The following is a 23,745-nucleotide window of genomic DNA, read 5'->3' on the forward strand; positions in this document are numbered from 1 at the left end:
AGAGAGAGAGAGAGAAGAGAGAATTGTTTGCTCATCGTAATATTCAATTTAAATTACCATTGTACTGTAAAGGTAGAATGTTACAAATATTTACACTTATTTTGCTCAGTTTGCTTTAGGGCATTGATAAAAAATGAATTTGTGCATGAAAAACTTGAATTATTGTAGCAATTAATATTAAATCGTATATAATAACGTGCATATTTTTTAAATTAAATATGCAAAATATAATTATCGAAAATTGGTATTTTAAAAGTTTCGTGGACAATAAAAAAGAGAAAAAAAAGCAGAGATAAAGAGTAAATCTCGAGGACTCTGAATCGTAATAAATACGCCGCTGCTTGCATTCGCATGCACGCACATACATATGTCGCTTACACACCACAAGCTGGTTTCCGTGCAATCATTAATTAGATTAGCATATGCCAGAAAAAGATGCTGTCCGCACGTAATGTGTCTACCTATATCCGTCGGCAACGAAGATGCTATTATCTCGACGTACGTTAATGATATTATGGAATATCATTCGTCGTTGTCGCGCAATCATTTCTTTTTCTTTCATTTTTTCACTATTTATATCTCGTATGCGAGACTTGCGAGTGTAAAAATAAAACCCACTGATGTGACGATCTAATATACTGAATTATTTTTACCTCACGGATACGCACTTTATTGATGCCTATATTGAAATCTTGTTCAAAAGCGTGGTTACATTTGCTTTGCTTTTATATCGTAAAAAGATAACATGGATCTGATTAACATAAAATGCATAATATTATATTTTTTCTACTTCTTTTTCTAAATATTTCACAAAATTATCAATAATTCTGTTTCTAGATTATTTATAATTTTTTATCGGAGGAATTTTTAGAAAAATTTTGACAAAATTTTTATTGCAATGTTCTAGTATTTAATTAAATTCTCTTTTGATTTAATTCTCTGAAATTGTACGTTCTGAATTTATATAAATAGTTAAATTTCACTATTTTTTCATTTCATGAAACTTGGTCACGTTGTTTCATCGCGAGTTTGATGGACGGAGAGTTCATTTTTATTTTCAATCGCTTACAATTCGAAGACAAGTAGCATCTCGGCATTCTGATCAAGAAAAAAAAATACTTCGAATTCGAGAGACTTTCTCTATTCAGGCACGTATCATATATGTATATGTGAATCGTACTTCAGAGCCTGCAGGCAGCACGTAAGAGCTCTTCTCTTCGCATATACGTGATCGAGATGCTCTCGTGCGCGCGCGAGACACATAAGCAAGCACATAACGCTCATGTGTATCTGCCGGAATGCAACGGCCTAGGTGAAATGCCTGGCTCTGTGCCAGAGACTTTAACCTCAATTTGCAATAAAACACACACAAGGGAGAGAAAGAGAGAGGGCGGGGGGGAGGGGGAGCAGAATATACGAGAGGGTGGATTCTTTCGCACGAACGCGCACGCGGCGTCTCGTCTCATAGAACCTTCTCGCTCTCTTTTCTCGTACAGAAATGCGAAAGTGCATGCAGCCAACAAAGGGTGACCTGTGCACAGCGAGGAATGCCGAATGAATTTTTCTGTAATATTAATTCGAGAAATTTCTCTTGATTCTCTGGTCATGACTTTGGAAATCTTGTCGCGCTTTCATACGGTGACGTAATACTTCAGAAGATTAGATCTAAATGTCGGAGTTTTTATTATTAGTACTTGCTGCCGGCATTTCTGCGCCAGAATTAACATCATTGGCGATCTTATTGTAACGATTGTGACTAATATTTATATAATTGAAATAGCGTTATACATATAATATTAATTTGTAACGAAAATTAAAGTATATTTTATTATTAATGTTGATAAAGAAGGAGATATATCACAGATATTGAGATAAAAACTAGATAAAGACGTTAATTTTATTACTGTAAATGAAAGTTATTTATGAAGTTATAAATGAAAAATAAAATTAGAAGTATAGAATTAATATACATTTGATAAAATATTGGATCGATATTTATATAACGTAAAAAAGAATATTAATTCTCTGAAATTACTTTCATATTTGCGTTTGTTTCTATCGCGTTACGACCTACGGAAAACGTGTAATCATGCGAGGTGATCGTGTTTGGTATGCTGAGGAAGACTACAATATGCCAAACGGCGTCATATCCCGGAGAGGAAACTTGATGTAAAAAATTTCAATAATTTAGCGAAGCGCTCTCAAGACCTACTTCATTTTTGCGGAAGTCTAGGATTTTATTAAGAGATGCCTGAAATACCCTGACACGACGGATTCCGGTAATTTAGTCTGCACTTATTTTCGTTCCCTTTCTTTTCATTGCTGTGCACTGCAGTATTATGTTACGGTACATTATTTCATGGTTTAACTAATGTAGGGCTGTAATAGGACTTCTCTCCTTTCTATCTTATATAGTTTTAACAACAAGCTCGACTAAAATTTTGAAAAAGAATCAATGAATTCCGAGCGATTGAGAATAAAATACCTCTTCTCAAGATAGCATGAAAACGCTGCTGTTTGTTTAGAGTTTAGTCTTTCAAAGTGTTAGTTTGTAATTTCGCATTTAATTACAATGCCTCTTGAGGGTCTTGCTAAGGAACATTAGACTCCAAACTCGTAGAATGTGTCGTTAAAATTTGGTCGTCGTTTCTGCGTGTATACGCGAGACATTTGCTCGCTCACGTTTATCTTGAAACGCGCTCGCGTCCGTTTATCACCGCGGCAATAAACGCGGCAGTTAAACAAAGACGGTAACCCGTTTTGTCCTGGTCCGCTTCGTTCCTTCCGCGCTGTTCTTCGGGTGCTAGTGACTTTACGAGCGACGACGAAGAACTCGTACTGTTACGATTATCTGACTGCGGGTATATATGTACATACGTACCACACATTGCGCAGCGAGGATGAAGAGTAATGAAATACAACGACGACGACGAAAATGATGTGGGAAGGAGATAGAGACCCCGAGCCATTGAGAGTCTATAAAGTCTTGCGGTTGGTTGCGCGACTTTACCCATTGCAAAAGTTGCACGAATGTCACACGTGCTATCGATTGTTCTGAAAGATGTAGCAAATGTCTTTTATCTGTGTTATACGTTTAAGATGTTTAAAACGATTATTTCTTGCGTTTCCACTGCATAGTGGTGCAGCACGACATTCTTAATTCCGACATTATTTCCACTTTAAATAAACAGATATTTGTTACAAGCGTTTCCTGAAAACAAGGGAAGACACTTTAGCGATTTTTCTTAAGTCTTTATTACATTATTTTTTACTTATTCATTACTGCTTTATATATTATTATAAGGTTATTATTATTTTGACGAATTCTGTAATCGTCGAAAATCGATTCTACCGCAGTGTATAATTATAGTTGAGCCGCAATGTCCGTGGCGTGTCTGTAATCTGCGTGATCGGTCGAGCTATAATAAATCGGTACAATCGTTTATTTTAACCCACAGTCAGCTGATTCTGAAAGAAACCATGGAAACATTTTCGTTGCACGCGATGTATCAGCTATTCGATGCTCAATCTATGTCTGTGATTTGTCTTCGTTAAAAATCAGAATAATACTAACGTTTATTTAAGTAGATCAATCTACTTTTAAATCAAACAAGAAAGAAAGTACCAAACACGATCGAGACTAGATTAAGTGCTTAATAATATTTCTATGTAAATTTTAAATTGTACCTTTCAGTTATATAAACTGCGCGCCAGTTACTGTCGCGATTATAAACGCACAATCTCTCTACTTTTATTCAAAATTTATTTTCTTGTCAAATATTACTAAAAATTTGTAAAAATATTTCTATATGAATGATCAATAAAAAGTTACGTTTGCACACAGAAAAAAATGTTTGGTATCTGTAACTATATTTGCATATTATTGTGATTATTGCTACTATGATGTTAGTAAAAATATATATCCAATATATTTTTAAAAACAGATATATATATATATAATATATATATATATATATATATATATATATATATATATATATATTGACAACCGAAAATGATCATGAATTGTAGTAGCAAGTAATTATAGTTACAAAAGTTATGTCTCAGTGTAATTGTATTCTTATATATATAAATTGTTATATTTATATTAATTCTTACATTATATTAATTCTCTTTATTTAATTATTAAAAAAATAATTTGTCTCTTTTATTGATTATTTAGCCACGACCCGGAAGAAGGCCTCGAAGGCGACCAGGAAACGCAGCGCAATTACAGACAACTCCGAGGGTACAAAGCCCGATATCGCAGCAGCTCGAAAAAGGTAAGTGACTTTCGAGATTTAACTTTTCTCTTGAAACATCGATACATGCACAATTACGGGTTATTCTCAATTTATATTTAAAAAAATTATTTTATTACGAGAAAGGGTTTTGATATTAATTAATGAGTTTGGTATTAATCAGTGAATATCTACAAAATATGTGACATAAAATATCGCGCTATTATTGACTGTCATTCGCTAAAAATCAAAGAACCACGTTTTATCAAATATTTATTTAAAATACAACATATAAACATTTATTAATATTATTATAAGTTTTAACATTATTATTGTGTTTAAAGGAATTGTATCCAAGAATTTTATATTACGATATTTAAAGTAATTAAATTTATTATTGATTTCGAGGTAAAGAACTTTTCAGAAACTTAAGTTTCTCGGATTTTTTCGTAAATGATAGTCAATTCCGAAAGCTAGGAACTTCTCTCGAAACGACTGGGGATAATCGCGAGTGACGTGCTATTTGAAATTGAGATTTAATGAGAACGCAAATGGAGAGAAACTCTCTCTCGTAGGAAGTGCGGGAATAGCTCGGTTGCCCGAAATTCATTAGTCGGTTCGCGGAATGTCTGCCCCGCTAATTTCTCTCTGGGGTGGAAGTGGTGCGGTATTTGCGCGCTGATGAATACTGTTTTAATCGTGTTCCAAAGGTAGTGAACTTTCGTAGCAGAGCATCGTAGTTTCTCCGACTTCATCGAGAGATGAACTCGAAGCGGGCGCCATGCGCCGATAAATCTTTTTAAGTCGATGAACGCAATCGGTCGGTCGACCGATACTCGGGTCAGGTCAGCACAATCGCAACCGATGGCCGTTAAGCGTTATCGGATAGTAAAAGCTTATCCGGCGCTCGGTTTCTGATAGCCGTTACCACGGTCTTATTCGACGTGCCATTCTTACCTGTGTTTGTCGGGGGGATCGTTTCACCAATCGATCGAGCAATCTCGTCCTCGCGCGCGCGTAACAAGACGAACGAAAGGGTTCTGATTTAACAACGCGATCCCTGGCGTCTCGGGTATCATAATAAAAGCACGATAAAAGCACCGTGATATCGCACTCGCGTCGTGTTGTACATCGACAAGCGCTCGTAAACATCGCGAGTTAGGGCGCAGGTAGTGCGTAAAAACTGATTGTTGCTAAGGAAAATAATACCATTACTATTTCCAATACAAAACAGAATGAGACGTGTCATACCTGAAATTCTGTCATAGATTTTTCATTTTTCAAGTTATATATTTAGATTTCTATATCAAAGAATAATCTGCATTAATTAAAAAAAATCTGTAATGGCGCGTAGGTATTGTTTTTAATTAATATGCAAACATTTCTCTTTCATTAGGATGTCAATAATTTTCATGTCACGAGCGATTGAAAATTTTTGCAGCGTAATTTAACAGTAAATTCCTAAGCTTTATTCTGCATTATCATGATGATGCATGATGCATGAAAAATCATTTAAATTCAAATATTAAAAGATTATATAACTCATAATGATTACCATTACAGAAATATAATCTTCAAATTTATGAAGGAATTTTTGAAATATATTTAGTCGATCTGAATAAATTACACGTTTTATATATTCAACATAACACACTGAGAAAAATACTTAAAAATTTATTTATGTGATATGAAATTTATTTCACTGAAATAAATCCTCATTTGAATACGGCGAAATAAAATTTTATTCCTAACAAATAAATCATCCATTTTATTTTTTTACCGTTAATGAGATAGATATTTCACAGAAATATATATTTTGTCATCACAGTAAATTTTTTTTTATTAACCAATAAATATCAAGGAAAACGTCACATATGACATTTGATTGCAAATATTTCGACTTTTTTTTTCTCAGTGTAGAGAAACATTATTTGTGTTTAATTTCTCGAGAACCTTAATCTAGGAATATGCGTGACATCGCACAAAGGTTGGTGAAGTGTCTCGCTCGGGATACACATATAAGAAATAGCATCGCCAATAAACCGGCAGTTATCGAGGCCAATAACTATAACTCTCCCTCTCCATGTCTTGTACATCGACGCGACGCCAAGGCGGAAGAGCCTATGTAGTCGTGAGCTATCGCATAGTTCTGTCGACCCAGTGTCCAGGTCTTCGGCGTGGTCGATGAAGCGAGGTCAAACGGGGGGTCGTCGTCGATAGATGCGCACCGAATCGACCCATGCGAAGGTCAGACAAGCCGGGCTCGGTGACTCCTCGTCTCCTCCATGCCTCTAAGCGATTCGACCGCGTTCATTCATGGACTCGGGAAGCTGCCAGGAATCGGGGCGTTATTTCGAGTGCAAGAACCGGCCAGTGATACGATACTCTGGCCGAAAAAAGGGTGTAATACAATCGAGGGTGGTAGGACGAGGTAGTAGGGGAAGGAAGATGCAGTGAGAAAAGGAACGACATGAGAAGACGGAGGAACGTATTGGGAGAACGAGTTACGGGAGAGGACGCGAGAGGAGAAGCGAAGTGAGAAGGAGTATATAGTCATATATAGCCGAGGGACGAGGGAAATAAATGGTTCGAGGAACCGGCAGAAACCGGTCCACGGACAAAAGACACGTTGCCGGCACCGTCTGAACCGCCGTGGAGCAATTTAAGGGGTGAGAAAGAAGGAGAAGAAGAAGAAGAAAAAGAGGAATCGCATTGGAATAGTGCGAGACGTGAGGGAGTGAGAATGGGAGAAAGGCTGACTCAGGAGGAAGAAAAGGATCGTGGTGATTCCGATGGAAGAGGACGGTAACCTCCCACTGGTTTAAAGTCTATGTTACGCTCTAAAATACGCGATAGAATTTTATGTGAAATACTTGAAATAGTTGCGTAATAATCTATGTTTATAAAATTGAAATGCATTCTTTTATAACATACTATGTATAGACAATTTTATATAATTATACAAAAGTGCCAGATATACGTATAAAAGAAAAGATTGAAATATCCAAATAATTCATAGCCTATATTTAGAATACGTTTATAACAATGTTAGTGTACATTTAGCGCATATATAGTTCACGTTACACATATTATTAGAATTTCAGAAATTAAAACACGCACTTATCGATAAAAGCATTGTGTAAATCTGTTTAAATTAATTTAGAATATAATTCTTCACAACAGTACAAAACGAAATGTTATTTTATCTATTTGTTTGTAAAAATTAATAAAAGACTTTTTCAAATGGATCGTGTGAAAGGGGCATAATCCAAGCCGAGAATCGCGGTCTTCGTCCGCGGTGAATTCATTCTAATCCTCAAGAGGCCATTTCTTAGCTCCATTTCTTTACGTCCCTCCGTGGCCTACCTCTCGTCTATTTATCTTCCTTTCTCTCGTTCTCTAGGTTACTCGAGCTCTCATTAGGCGCGGTTGTTTCTTCGTTCTGTTCTTCCTGATTTGTACTCATCGAAAGCCTGTCTTAAGTTCGATTGGTTACAATTTTTTTCCACCTTTGACCGTGATATTGAGTACTTGCGGCATTTTTTTTCCATTAAGATGTGCCAATTAGATATAATAGATTTATGTTTTTATTCTTGTATTAGAACTTTCTTGTTTTTGTCAAATATTAAACATATACCTATAGGATAACGAAAAAATTTGTGTTTATCAAATCATTAGTAATAGTATATTTACAAAAAAAAAACAAATTTTGGACTGTTAATTATATCTTATTTAAATACAAAAAAATAATGATATTCAAATAATAATACATCTTTAGGCTTGACATTTTTGTTTATCTTTAAGACGCTTCAATGATAGCCGCACATGTTCACGAACAAATTCTTCTAGGCAGCCAATAGAGAACGGTCTTTAGTTCATTAATCAATGAAAATCTTTTGGTGTAGTTCTTCTAATATTTAATAAGATGTAACTAACGCTCTAGAGTTTGATATTTTTAAATATATTGTAATAATTTGAAACACAAAATTTTGTCATATAAACTTTTTTGTTAATCTGTTTTAAACTTAAAGTAAAAGTGTATACAATTCAGAAAACAGATTTATTTATATAGATACTTTAACAACATCGAATACTAATGCGACCGAAAATAGAATGTGTATAATATTGCTAACGTTTTTAATATTGATAACTCATTGATAACTCTGTTTAATATTATTTGCATTTGATATTAAATATTTTCGACATTTTGTCTCTAATTTGTCGACATTTGAAAAATATCAGATATAATAATTCTAGTATATACTCAACACATTTTCATCACAACGGATATTTATTAATGCACTGATTGGCAACTTTATATTGCAAAATATCGATGTTAATCGATATTAAATTTAAGCGATAATGAATACAACATGAATGCTCATACGATAGTTACGTGCATCACGTAATAAACTAATAGTGATTATAGCATCAGTTGATTTAACAACGTGGACGAATTAAATTCCAATTTAGAGAATCTACGTAAAATCGATTGTGCCAGAACGTTGCTATCGGATTTTCGGTTAGTGCCACGTTTTTAGTCTAAATTGAAGGATAACAGATTGTCGTCGATGAAGTTTGGAGCATCAGGAAAATATCCAATTCGAGATGGCTTCTGAATAATTCAAAAGTTTCGTCTGTCTTTTTACACGATTATCGCGGCGAGTTTTTTGCGATTTTGGAATAACACAGCGGTTTCTGACTTTATACGAAACCAAATAAAATTATCTCCATCGTCTCACTGTGAATATTCCTGGAATCTCTGATCTCTTCCTAGTTATCTTTTTATAGTCTGAATTCAAGAAAATCAACGTCAAATTCTTCAAATAACTTCGAGTCAAACTCGTTAGCGAATTTTCGATTATTTAACAGAAGTCATGATTTAGCAAAATCTTAAATACTGATTTAGCTAATATATTTCGCTGATAACGAATGCTAAATTTATCTATTTTTATTTACTGACATTTATTGCGATTATTTTATGCTTTATTTGGATTATTTATCGATTATATTTTTGGTTATTTGATTGCATAAATCATTGTACAAATCTATGTACTCAACTTTAGTATTGAGTTATCCGATTTTTCAATTCAGTATTTGTAATTCTTTTGTGTATCATTTGTAAAATATAAATTCTCAACATATTTACTTTTTACTTTTATATTGATTTTTATTAGAGACATATTTATCTCTTTATTAAATATTACTGAAACAATTTATTTTAGTGTTTGCATAATAATCAATAACATTAATTATATGGTTTTAATTATTATACGCTAAAAAAAAATTATTGAATCTTAAAATATATTTTTTTCAATGGTATTAACTAAACATTTACTTGCGGTAAATAAATATTTACTCAATAAAAAAATGAGTTAAATTAAATTAATGTTTTTCTTGTACGAAATAAATATATATTTATTTTTAGTAAATATTTAATTAGTACTATTGAACAAATATTTATTAAAATTTAGTAAGGTAACTGTACCCAATATGGTCGTTTAGATGTCTTATTCATTGTAATTACACTGTGGATTCAACAGATAACACTAATATGTTTTGCAAGCTATCCGACTTGATTGCATCACTTTGTTTATTCTATTAATAAAGGAAAATGCAAAATGTCACGATGTAATGTAAGCAAATAATTGCTTTCTATACTATGGATAATTTTTAATTTCTTAGTTCATTTTATTATAATCTCGTATTTACAACACTGTAGTTTAGTTTGTATTTTTGTAATAAGGTTTTATTTATAATCGAAGAGAAAACATTCTTCGTAACATAGAAACAATATAGCCAATTAAGCAATACCGAGTGTACCTATATCGATTGTAACATTTTTTAGGTACTTTTGTTATTTCAGATCATTCTAATTCACCTATTAAACATCATGGAAATAAGTAGATAAATAGATAAATAAATAAGTATATAAGTCTATTATTTGGAAAATAGTTTTGTGCATTTTTACTTCTCAATAAACATGTCAATAATGAACTTATAATCTTATAAAAATAACATTAGATCATTTTATTTTCTATTTTTTTTAACATCTTTTTTTTACAAAAAAGGGGAAATATATACTTATATTAGATACATATGTACCCAGTACGCGCAGAATGCTACTTTTTTTTTAATCTTATTGCAGTATATAAATATTTGGAAATGTCTCTTATTTTTTATTAACATTCAGAAATATTCCCTCTTTTGAATATGACTATCAATTATTAATTTTTGGCCTCAGCAAAAAATAAACAAAGTTGAGTAGGAGCACATAGGATCCGATTACATTTTTTTTTTAGTGTATAAAATACATTAAAAGATTATTTTGAATTTAGAATTAAGAATTTAGGAAACATTGATTTATATGAGTTTAGAGAATGATTCAAAATCCTCCTACGAACGGAAAGATTCAAAGTTGATCTTTCTTCCTGTGAATGCAAATTGGGGATATCACGTGGTGGACCTTGTGGTAATAAAATAACTAGACCCCACAGTTCTTTAAAGTGGCATTCTCGCGGTCGTCGATATAATTCCTTGCATCCTGGGTCCTCGTCGACATCCCACTGCTCGTTCGGGTCTCTTTTTATTTTCACGAGCGCTATATACGTCGCAAAAATAAACGACTGGCGTAAGCGCGTGTCGGATGACACATTGCTGAAAATACAACCCCAAGCGGCTGTGTCGCACCAAGAGCGTTGATGTCTCACGGTAATTACATCTGAAAAAATAAAAAGGGCGATGCAAAAGAGAAGATGGCGAGGGATTGTCAATGGCTGACCCTTTATAATTACGCCTATATTTGAACTGTGGTGCACTATTAGATTTATAATGTCAGATTATACTTAATTTAGTTTATTTTTAACCTTTTTTATAGATTGCCACTGCCTCTAGATCGTTAATTAAAATATGAAGTTAAACAATTTAACTCATGAAACTGTGTATTAAATTGACTTAAATTTTATTTACTAAGTGCATACATTAATATAGACATTGTTTACTTTGAAACTAACCACAGAAATGGATTGATTTACATTTTGACACACATGAAAGTTAAAAATAATAAAATGTTATTTAACTCAAGGGATTGAATTACCAGTGCTCCCTTGATATTTAACAATGCATATGTCAGAAGCGACATATTTTTGAACTGTATTCGTTGATCTGCCTTGATAATCACGAGAAGTTCTTTTTGTCATAACATTAGTATATAATTTATAAATATATTTTCAATTTTCTTTAAAATGTCAGCAATATTTTTAATACGAAAAGATGGTTCAATGACTAATATTAAAAAAAAATAATAAAATATCGTCGTCGATGATAGATAATAGACTGATAATCTAGAGATTGTTACGTTTATAGAACAAGGCTTGTTAGAGGTAATTTATACATTATGCCAATTTTCTACGGTCACGGAAGTATTAGTCTTGCGAGCAATTTATGTATGAGACGTTCTCGTCGCTTTCATCCTCCGCACGAGCTTTCCAAATAGCGATAACCATAACGCGACATTCCCATCATTTTATATATGCAATTACATTTTAATTATCTCTCGTATCGAACGTTGTTGCGTCAACTTGTAATATCGAAATTACTGGGTCGTTTAAATGTTGCGCGAAACATTGTTAACTCGCCAGTTCAACAATGCAGCATCCGAAGCAGAATATGAATTATTCATTAGCAGTGGTGGAAGGGGGAAAGGGAGAGTAACAGGGGGGAGAATGGATTATTATCGTTCCCGAGGTAAGGCAGAGCAGTGAAAGCGTTACGTCGCGCGGCATTTACATGGAAATTCCGTACGCATTTGACGAAACGTGCTTTTCGCCCCGTCTCGTCTCGTTCTCGTTTCAAGAGACGCGGCTTCACGGCTATATATATAAAGGCCGACCCTTCGAACCAATTACGCGAGACCTCGTTGGCTTCGCTTCTCGGGAAATTACACCCTCCTGTACTTTACGTTCTTCTTCATTTCCATCTTTCTATCCCTTTGCTTTTCTCAATCCCCTGCAACCCTTTTCACTCTCAATATTTGTTCTGTCTCGATCGATCAACTCATAGCCTGATATCTCATTCGCGTTACTGGAGATCGTAATTCTGACACCTCGAAGGGATTATACAGATGAAGGTTTCGTGAATTTGGAAACATTGTAACAACGAACATAACAGCGCTTAAATATTGAAGTATCTGCATTGACGATAGTTTAACGCAGGAGCCATATTGTCTCATCATTACGTTTTTTTTTTTTTTAAGCGCTGTTTATTCCGAGATAGCTTTTTATAAAGAATATAAAGATTCCGCTGAAATTCCAAACTCAATTACGTCTTGCTTATATTCGATCGCGTGGACCGGTAAATTAAATTTCACCAACTCTGAAATAAAATATTGATGAAAAAGCTAGATTTGGCTTCTCAATTATATTTTTAAGAGACGTCTTTATACGATAGATAATTATATTAGATTATGTGAGTAAATGATATATTCGATGAAAAACGGACAGACACGGAAATGTACAAGCTTGTATATATTTCGTCGTTTCAACGTTATCGGAATTAGGCGATATATATTGTTTCGGTACATCGTTGAATTCGCAGAATCGCGTCACGTATGGCGACATTGTAAGCAATCAATTCCACGTTCCTGCGAGAATAATTCATCACCTCGCTGTGTCTGTCGTCGATTCCTCTGGGTTGGTGTAACCGAAATCGTTTCCCAATGCACGTATCACTCTCCTCTCCTGTTCTCCCTCTCTTTCTCTCATTCTCTCACTCCTTCGTCGACTTCACGCACGAACGCATCGCAAACGCGAGTTTCTATACTAATTATACGTGGATGCGCATAATGCTTGATGCACCTGATACCGATAATCATGCTGTCGCGAATGCGTCTGCCGTTTCGAAGTTCCTGGTGTACACATCAGATAGATACTCTCTCATAAGTCTCGTAACTAACTTCCGACGGACGGAATGGATGCAAACACAATTGAAACGATCGCGCGAAAGGGATGGAAACGGTAAATTAATCGCAATGGAATGCACCCAGAAAAAAGTTTTTTCGAAATTAAAAAAAATTTATTTGAATCAAAGAACTTTATGCACTGCTATGATTAAAGAAAAATTTCTTCGATTTGAACGTCATTTTTTAAATCAAATAAATTTTTCTTTGCTTTGAATATTATTTCTAAAAATCATGTCAGTTTTTTTTATTTTCCTCAAAGGTATTTTCATTTCAATTTGAAAAAAATCGACGAAAGAAACGATTTCTTTAATTTAAATATAACTTTTCTCTGTAAATAAAGTCTCATCATTTTTCGCAAATTTGTTCTCACCGCGCGATTCGGCAGTTTCTTTTTTCTTCTCATTTTCTTATTTTTTCATATAAAAGCCGCTCAATAATTATCGGTTGAAAGGAATCGATTTTGCAAAGAGGGGAAGCAATCTCGATTATTCTCGTTGCCTCGAAAATACCATTTTGCCAAGTGAATTCGTGCACACATTCGAACGGGTAGAACAGACCGTAGGTGTACTCTGCACGTGCAAGAGTGCGGGCGTGTACCATGAACGAACGACAAATTAAAGCATTGTCAGGCAGCACGTGGGCGGTCTGTCTCTACGTATAAATGTATGCACTCAACATTATGCGCGTTGCGTCGAATGCGTACACGCCGATACGGCGAGTTATCCGGTTTGCATAACGACGTCCGTTAGACGCAAATGTAGTTCGAGAAATAGTTTGTGAAAGAATATTGTCATGTTCAATCGGAATTTATCTTCTGTACACGGTTATCTTTCCATCTTCCCGGTTTTGGCTGGAACTTCATATTTTTTAACAAATCTCATATTGAAAAAAAATATAGTCAATTTTAATAAATTTAATTGAATACTGCCAACTAAATATTCATTAAATCATATAAAGATATATTTAAAATATAAAGATATAATATAATATAAAAATATAAAGATATATTTATTTGATATGAAAGATTGATTTATTTGATATTGAGAAATGTTAGTAGGTATGATTTGAAAATATATCGATATAAATAGATTTGCATTCAATCATATCTATTGTATCGATATCAAGCATGATGACAATTCTTTAAAAAATTTGGACGTTTTACCAATCAGCTTAAGCGTTCAATTAATTTGATCTAATTTATTATCGTATCTATGTCTATTTTTAGATACTTTCAACAAAATCATTCTTTCCGTATATTGAACTCCGATTAAACTGATGTAAAAAAATAACAAAGCAAAGTGTCATACTATTAATTAAAAATGTTAATAAAAATTGATATGAAAGCATTGGATTATTTAACAGGAAAATGAAATCTTAGGTGTGGTTTGAAAATATACCGATTTTTTATTAAATTATCATTCATCAAAGATTTTAAATATAATAATATATTTACTGGCTATGTAATTATCTTACAGACGCGAATGGTCACCGGAGTGTATTATCACACAAATACTACAACTGCTTTTTTTATTCTAATGAAGTAACAATGACCGAATTCAACTGTATGTACGGATGTACATTATTTCCCATCCAATCTTGATAAATATGATTAATACTAATGTATGCCTTATCTACACAATTCCATTTCCGCGTGGAATATCCATCGTAAAATGCAGATTCTCGCGCTCTTCCGCGTGGCTTCGTACATAACAGGAGTGACACGTTATTTCTGCATTCGGTCGGCGAATAAGAGTTTTAACGGGTTTACGAGCGCAATAAAAAAAGGGGACTGTATGATATAGTTTCTGTCGAGCGCATCGCGCCGGATAAGGATTATCAAGGAAACTCCCCGTGGAGTTATATGTCATTATATGAACGTCGATATTTTGCATGAGAAGCAACCAGCGAGAAAGAAATGTAAACGCTTTTAGGAGGGAGGCGCCACGCGGAAACGCCTCTTTAAAGAATCGCTCTAAAAAGACGCACGTGAACACGCGTGTATGAGCGCGCGTGTATGGTGAGACGATAAGGTCTCGTTATCGTTCGTGCACAGGCAATAAAGCGAAACGCCTGCTCGTAAAAACGCGAGTATCGACGTTATTCTTTCCTGGCTTTCGGAAAGTCGGGTGGGATTCGACTCGTAATATCGAGCGTGTAACACCGAGCCCGTACAGTTCTGTTCAAATCCCGCACCGCCATTCGCGTGCGCCGCATCCGATAAAAGCGTTCAATAAAGGCTGTGGTGCACGCTTGATGCGCGCGCGAGTCGACGCTCTCGTGCGACGAGCGACGACATGCTTAATGCACCCCTACGGCAGGATCGTAACTCATAACTGATTCACTCGCAAATTATAGTTACAAATGCAATTTGTAACTATAATTTGTAATCCGATGGTAACTGAATTACGAAAGTAATTTCCGTTTCCCGCGTCCGCGATGGTTAATTTACAGTCGATGCGACAGGCGAGTCGAGATCATAATGTTATCTCTCGATCGAAACACTGATATTTTCTGCTCTCGTTCAACATCCACTTTTACACTATATTGATATGCTCGTTACAAATCACAGTTACATTTAATCTGAGTTTAAAAAATTATATATGGAAGAAAGATTTTGCTGAGATCAAAATTTAATGAAATATTCAGATCTAAAAAGAATTTTGTTGAACCAATAATCAAAATATTCTATAGCACGCTCAAACTGTTAGAATTTTCAAACTTTTTGTGGTACTGCTTGAAATTCTTAAGTAATTATTTTGATAATCCAACAGAATTATTTTCAGATTTATAGCTTTTTAGATTAATCTCAATGAATTCCTGATATTCGAAAATCAACAATAAAGAACAACGTTAGAAAGCAATGCAGAAAATAACGCGTCTTATCTCACTAATAAAATTTAATTTTTTGACATTTATATATATAATCATTTATATATATACATTATTGTCAAAAATTAAATTTTATTAGTGATAATGCGCATTGTTTTCTGCATTGATTTCTAATGTCTATTTTCTCTTCTTTATTATAAATTTTTAGATACTTTATCAAAATTATTTGTTTTATCTATCTTTGCACTCCTATGTCGAGTGTGATTCGACATCAGTTTTATTCACAGGCGCTCCTGTGTCGAGTCACACTCGACATTTTTAAATTGCCAGTTTAAATATGTATTATACTTTCGAAAAAAAATCGGACAAGCAAAGAATTAAATTAAAAGTCTCTCAATTATTTTTCTTTTCTTCTATGAACGATCACATCCTTTGCTTCACGATTATAATCATTATATATTATCTGACCGGTAATACAACACGTTACCAGTCTCTACTCATTCATAAAATTGCTTTTATAGCATTCGCTCAAAGCCGAGCGTAGGAGACTTGTGATCAGTATCGGCGTCATGTTGGCACACGCGTATGCACTCTTGTTGCGCAATTTACAAGCGGAAGAAAAGTGCGGATCGATGCGAAAGAGGACACAATGATCGCGACTGCAGCGCGTGAGTTCACCCACGCGCGACGAGGTGCGACTTTTGAATGAATCGTCGCGTCGTGATGACTCATCGAACGCCGCGACGGGATCCGCGGCCAATAAATCGCGTTTCGGAATTAATTGCCGGTTCGTTCGAGCGCGAAGGGCCACGCGGGGGAGAGTACGTTTTCGACACGGCGCGGTCACGTTGTTATATTGAAATTCAGCGGCTCGTGTGTTGGCTTTTATTGGGTCCTGCATTCCGAGCGCAATAAACCTTAATAGCTCGAAATCCACGCCCCGCTTTTACATACGAATCGACGCGATTCCCGTTTGTGTGATTGGAGTGTATGTGGCTGTTACGGATATTTGTAACAACAACCAGTGCTATTTCCCACAGTTCTAAATTCGGATTGTGCTTTCTTTAAATATAATTTAAGTGTTAAATTGCAGCAAAAATTTAAAAGGTTGGATAAGTTATCTTTATACTTTGAGGAGCGAGATTTAAAATCCCGTTTAATGGAATCGTATAAAGACGGACGTTCAGGCCTGTAATTTCGTTTGCATACATACAGTTTTTTTTATTTCGTAACTCAAATATTATCTACTGATTTTTATTGCTCAGCTAATTTTATCTTTTATTCTTATGCGTAGATATTAATTGTAAGTTGCAACAAGCTTGATATATCGATTACTAAACTAATTTTTAGTGCTACATACAAATTATTAAATTCTTTTTATTGATGAAAATTTAAATGGTTGATTAATTACTCTATGGTTTAATGACTCCACGGATTGATTAATTACTCTACGGATTATAAAATCTAATATCAGATTTAAATTTTTAAAGAGCTAAATTTGTCTTTTGAAAGATGGGAATTAGAAATTGTAATATATTTTTAATAAATGAAGAAATTGAATGATGGGAAATTTTATCCCTTAAATTTAACGTTAGATTTAATTGGCTCATCTATCTTATTATTAGTTTCAAATACAAAGAACAGTATACAGCATATTTGTTTTAATTAATGTGTCAAATTACAGAATATATAGTATACAAACAATATATATTTGTCAAATGGATAATTATTCTAACAATAATCAACGTTATCAAGTTCTCAAAGAGCAAAATGTAATACATAATATACATACACATATATATATATATATAAAATCCACGCATATTTCACTCAACGAAATCGATTTGAAATAAAGAATACAGAAAAAAGAGATTAGGGGGCATATATTTCATATAATATAATATGAATTTAGAGAGGCTACTTGACACAAGGCATAATATTAATCGAGTTTTTCTACCTTATCTATTCTCATGTTTATTGATAATAACTTTATTCACTTAAATTTTGATGTAACAATTATTTTTCTATTATTGTTTAATCTGTCATAATGTCGATTAATTCTGTTGCATATGTAAAAAAGATAAAAATTTCTAAAATGTCAAAAAATTTTGATATTCTAGCAATCAGAGTGTCCTACCTAAAAATGTTGATGATCTAATAAAAGTTATTTTTAGATACTTTAGCAGAATTACTCTCTCTGTTTATAGACGCTAATATAAGTCCACGCATGTAAATTCTGCGTATCTATGCGATACGTGATCAATTTTAGTAACATGCAAAAAATGCATTTCTGCATGGGTATGGATGCTTCAATATGAAATTAATGCCGATCTCGTGGATCAAAGCGAGTCGTAATATCAGCTCATTATACTTACATTTATGTTACGTTTGTATCAAATTGTGCAAGTGAAACGTCGATGATGCGTCGCAGTGCACCGGTTTTAATATCGACCTTAATCAACGTCGCGCCCATTGTCGCTCGTTTTAATTGAAATCGTAAATGGTAATTAAATTTTTCCGGCGGCGGCGAATCGGTGAAATCCGGGATGTAAAATACCGAGCGTGGTTTTTCCGAGCTCGCCATTAAATTTGCGAGAATTTTGTGCATAAATTGGCGCGTGCTATTGATCTCTACTGTTGTGCATGCGTGCGCGTGTACGCGTGTGCGCGTGCGCACACAGGAATGTTTTCGCGTTTAATTTCAAATCCTCTCGAATCGTCCCCCCGATGTTTCGTCGACGCGATATATTTAGAGAGATGAATTCATCGATCGATTGGGTACTTGTATTATTTTTTTCCCTTGCTCGACGATACCGGACGCGCCACATGTATGACTATTCTGAGAGAGTGAGGATTTTGTTAACCATATATATAATGAAGAGCCATCACGTATATACATTCGACGCGTGTATGAGAGGATTGTACGGGAGAACAACGTACTCGTTAAAATGATATCGGTCCGTCTCGTAATTGTATTATGTACAATACACATCGATATCTCTGATGATCGTTTTTATTGTATACGAGTCAAAATCAAATCGAATCGTTCGGTACGATGTTTTTTTTTTCCGAAAAATCTCTGCGGGAAATTTTATATTTAATTTTCAACAATGATCGATCCACTTTAACGAAATACAATCCATTTGTATACCAAATATGTAACAATTGTTAACTTCTATGCGCGCCACGAGATGTAACGAAGTGATACGTTTCAGTATTTGTGTGGAGAGATCGGTCATGAATATATCAAAGTTTTCACGATTGATGATTAAATCACTGCCGCGCCTAAAAATAGCGCATGCGGTGATGCTTATGATAATATCGTTAGTCGAGTTTTCGATAATGCAATTTTAATTATTACACTGAATACACTGAGCTTTTATTCCCAAGATTATTTTCATACCGAGATGCACTTTTCGCTTTTACATATTTGATGATAACACTCATTTTCTGTACACAAATGCATATCTCTCATATCGTAGTATCGATGTTATCCAGAATTGTAATTTTCTATATGATAGAATTTTATTAAAAATTATGATTTTATTAAATTACAATGTATAAAGAATAAAAAATGAAATTTTTTACAAATCAAAAATGCCCATAAATGTAAAATAAAATTTAATTAAATGGAAAATATTAAAATATTTTCTCGAGAATAAACACAAAAGCTCGATATTCACTATACATTGATTATATTTCATAATTTTTCCAATAATACGGTTTGAAATTATGAACAATTTTTCTCTACGGACGAATTTAAATAAAATATTCTTTCACATATACGAAAAAATCCCAACGATGTGACAACACCAGCGTTTGTAGATCATCGTTTTAGATCGCCGCTGTCTGCATATACCATCGGGGTCCGCATTTCCACGTGGCAGCCGACACACAGCACCGTAACGAATTTGTTTGTACACAGGTAGGCGGTGGTCCCTGGGTAATTAAGCAGCTACGTTCGTTCCGGTTTAAGCACGACCGGTTCGTTTTGCCCACTAGTTGCAGAAACTCTCGGATAATTATTGTTGCGAAACTTTCCGCTCTGCTCCGCGTACGCTTGATTTCCTCTCTTTACTGCGCGCATACATATATTTATCTGAAATTCCCTCTGTCAGGTAGATTGGATTTCCTATGCTTTTCAGCATTATAACGGTACTTGAAAATCGCATTTCCATAAAATAAAAATTAAATACTTGGTTGAATTTCACGCGTAGCAAACGGTATATGTGAATGTAAGATTAAATCATATTTAATCTCGGCAGCTCTCTCAGTGAGACGAAATGTCTTTCTAAAATGCAAAAAAGGAAGTTCTTGTATTATTTATTATGATTATTGACGCAATGAAAATTTTATAAATACATATACTTTTTTATTGATCGCTAAAAATCTTTTTATTTATAGGATTTTTTATTTTATTTAAATATTTCATTTAGAGTAAATAATAGGATGTAACATTTCGTATTGGAAAATCTTATGTGTCTAGATAGTTCGAAGTAAAAGTCTTTTCACAAAACTCGAAATATTAGAGAAACGCAAATATGAATTTTATAATTGTAGTTTTTATTACGTGTACTTTCAAAGATTTCACATTACTGAAACATTCGATGGAAACCATAAGGCGCCCATCACAGTTTAGGTACCAAATTTAAGTTCAGATGAAAGTTCGGATTATCTATTGCAGAGTATCTATCTTTTTCTATGTTTGGGGAATGTAAGAAATATCGCGTTTCCAAACTTTACGATCTGTCGCGCGATCGCCGGTCTCTTGACGAGACTTTTCTTTTAAAGGATCGTAAAGATTCCTTTTTCCGTAAGCGTTCGCTTCCGAGTTTCACTACCGCAAAGATGTTTTCGCGGCGTACCATCATGGGACACCCTCATGTCGAGAATATTGATGACGTTGATGTCGTTCCCGTAGAAATTACGAGCATCTTATGTTAGTGTGATAGTATTCCGTAACTTTAAAGTATCTTTTATGTTCGTCGTGTTATGTCTTTGACCGGCGTATCCAACTAGACACGTCAATAACTTTAGCTAAACTTATTTTTTATTTTATAATATACGTGATATTCAATGATTAAATTAGTATGGCGGAAACCATCCCGGAAAATCGAGAATTCCAAGTTCAAACTCTAGCTAAAACAACATTTATTACAATAAAATTATTCACGGATTTAAGATTTTTATTAACATCTGATTAATAATATTCTTACAAAGATATTTATTAGCATAAAAAAATATTAAATTATTTGTCAATTTAATAAGTGATATAAACTGCTCTGATTCTGCTCATAATTGCATTTCAAGAAAAAAGATTTCAACACGCAGTTTGTAAAATCAAATGTGTATACAAATTCCAAGGTCAACCATCTCATGTATTGTCACTTATCGCACAATATTGTCAAGTATTGCTAAGTACGTATTGCTAATACAGGCAATGCTAGCAATACATTAGCAATGCTTGGCAATATTGTGCGCAATAGATGATAATATATGAAATGGTTGACTTCTTGAAAATTAACACATAAATTTACACAGAAATATTTAAGCATTAAGATCCACTTTAATTGAATGTAGAAATTCTCTTATTTAATAATATCTATATATACATAAGTTTTATATACAAGGAATAAACGAGAAATATGAGAATACGAGTCGTTGACATTGCCACGAATGCATTTCCTCGTTCGATACGAAAGGTCTATTCGATGTTTCAGAAAGATCTTTGCTCCCGGAATCGGAGGTCACAACTTTTCGATCTTGCGGATGCAGCTGTCTGCAGGAAGGAAAAACAAGGATTTTTCAGTAAAGATTTACCCGCTTTGTCTATATTCTTCGCACTTCGGAGTTCAGTCTAGTGTAGTTACTCTTCTCATTTCGAAATGTACGGAGATATACGCGACGTCGTGAACTTTCTTATCACGATTCTTTAAAACATTTCTCCTTCTTCTCTCTCATCTTCGTTGTCTTTGTTTCGGACATTCAACTGTCTCGGTTCCCTTGTTTTCTTTCATTCGCTGAGGACGTCCTCGAGGAATGTTGCACGTACTTTCTACGGTTTATTTTCTCCTTCGCGCCCTCGCCTTCCGCGTACTTTAGTGAAAGTTTCTGCATTAGCAACTCGAACTCCTGTAAAGACAGCACGTGCCTGTCGGCGTTACGAAGCTTTTTCGATGCTGCACGAACAGTTCCGATGACTTTTCTCGTTAAGTCCTTCCCTCGCTGTTGCTCTTCGCCAAAGAGCCTTCACAAAAGACCTGTCTGAACTAATCCAGAAAGATTTGTTAATTGCGACTAATAGGAGTAGTCTTCATTTGAAGTTCTGGGTTCTTGCAGAAAGTATTCTCGTGAAAAGTAATATTGTTCGAAGACAAGTCAACGTCGACGTATAATTTAAATTTATATATAAATTTAATTTATAATGAATAGATTTATTATGAATAAATTTATATGTGTACATTTAATTTATATATGAATATAAAAGATTCATGGATTTAATATTTCTTTAATAAGATTCTATATTTTAACATACTGAAGCAATTTTTTTAAAAATAATTTTCAAATTATAAGCGATTAAAAATGAATGCGTTTTTTTTACCATAGGAATTAACATAATTTATTCATTTCTAACGCTAAATATTAAGTACTCCGTACGAAAAGATAAGAAGATTTTTTCTTCTCTTCTAAAAAAATTGCTCAAGAATTGTCATCGTTCTTTTATTCCATTAGTGCATTTTTTATCCTTCAGACACGAGTATGAGATGAGAGGAGACACTCTTATGCGGATTAAATATCACTCTTCTCCTAGTGCGGTAATAAAGCACTCGTCGAAAGAAAGAAAACGCAAAAGAACTTGATAAACGAGAAAAAAAAAGAATGAGCACTCAGTTGTTTTCCGGCAGTCTTCTTGCTCGATGCGGCTTTGATCCTTCTCTCTTACTTAAGTGACATTACGACTTGGAAGACGAATGAATGAGAAATCCGTCTCGGGAAAAATCAATTCTCGTTAAAAAAAAAACCGATTGAAAAAATATACGGTACGGGCAAAGAACAATTACGCATTCATTCTCCTTAAAAAAGAAACACTTTTTCATCGAAAAGCACTTTGTTTAAGCTTTCAGTCCACAAAAATATCCTGATCGACATAGGAAATAAGAATTCATAGTTGCTGATTGTTATATGAACATTGAACAGCAATAAATCATTTCGATATGATTTAAAATTTTAATATTGGTCATTGGAATGTATATTCAATCTTTTAGACTATAAAATAAAATCAATGAACGAGATGATCTTATAAAAGATTTTTTCGTAATTTTGAAATTTTTATTAAGAATAAGATTGTCTTTGAGAAGCCAGAATGATTTCCTTGATATAACCTCAAATAATAAATATTAAAATTGCGTGAGTATAAATCAAAACATACAATTTTTATATGTTGTAATCATAAATATTTTCTATTATTTATGAATTAATTTCTTATCTCCTTTATATTTTAATTTTTTAAAATCTTTTAATATTATATATTAATTTTATAAGATATATAGATTTTTTTAAATTTATACACATATATATATATATATATATATATATATATATATATATATAATAAATAATTAAATTATTATTATTTATTTTTTAATTTTATTATAGTACTTAGTTTAGTTAACGTTTTACTTAACTAGACCGTAACGTTAAATTAACTTACGTATA

General features: G+C 33.6%; 1 protein-coding gene across 1 annotated transcript in view; it reads left to right on the plus strand.

The window, feature by feature from the left end:
- Window positions 1-23,745, plus strand: part of LOC105618545 (probable JmjC domain-containing histone demethylation protein 2C) — a 153,935-nt gene that overhangs the window by 106,250 nt on the left and 23,940 nt on the right. The window contains exon 7 of the mRNA XM_012200080.1: window positions 4,184-4,283. Coding sequence (XP_012055470.1) covers window positions 4,184-4,283 — 100 coding nt within the window. The remainder of the gene's footprint in view (window positions 1-4,183; window positions 4,284-23,745) is intronic.

Source organism: Atta cephalotes (genome assembly GCF_000143395.1).
Source record: "Atta cephalotes unplaced genomic scaffold scaffold00001, whole genome shotgun sequence".
NCBI lineage: Eukaryota > Metazoa > Arthropoda > Insecta > Hymenoptera > Formicidae > Atta > Atta cephalotes.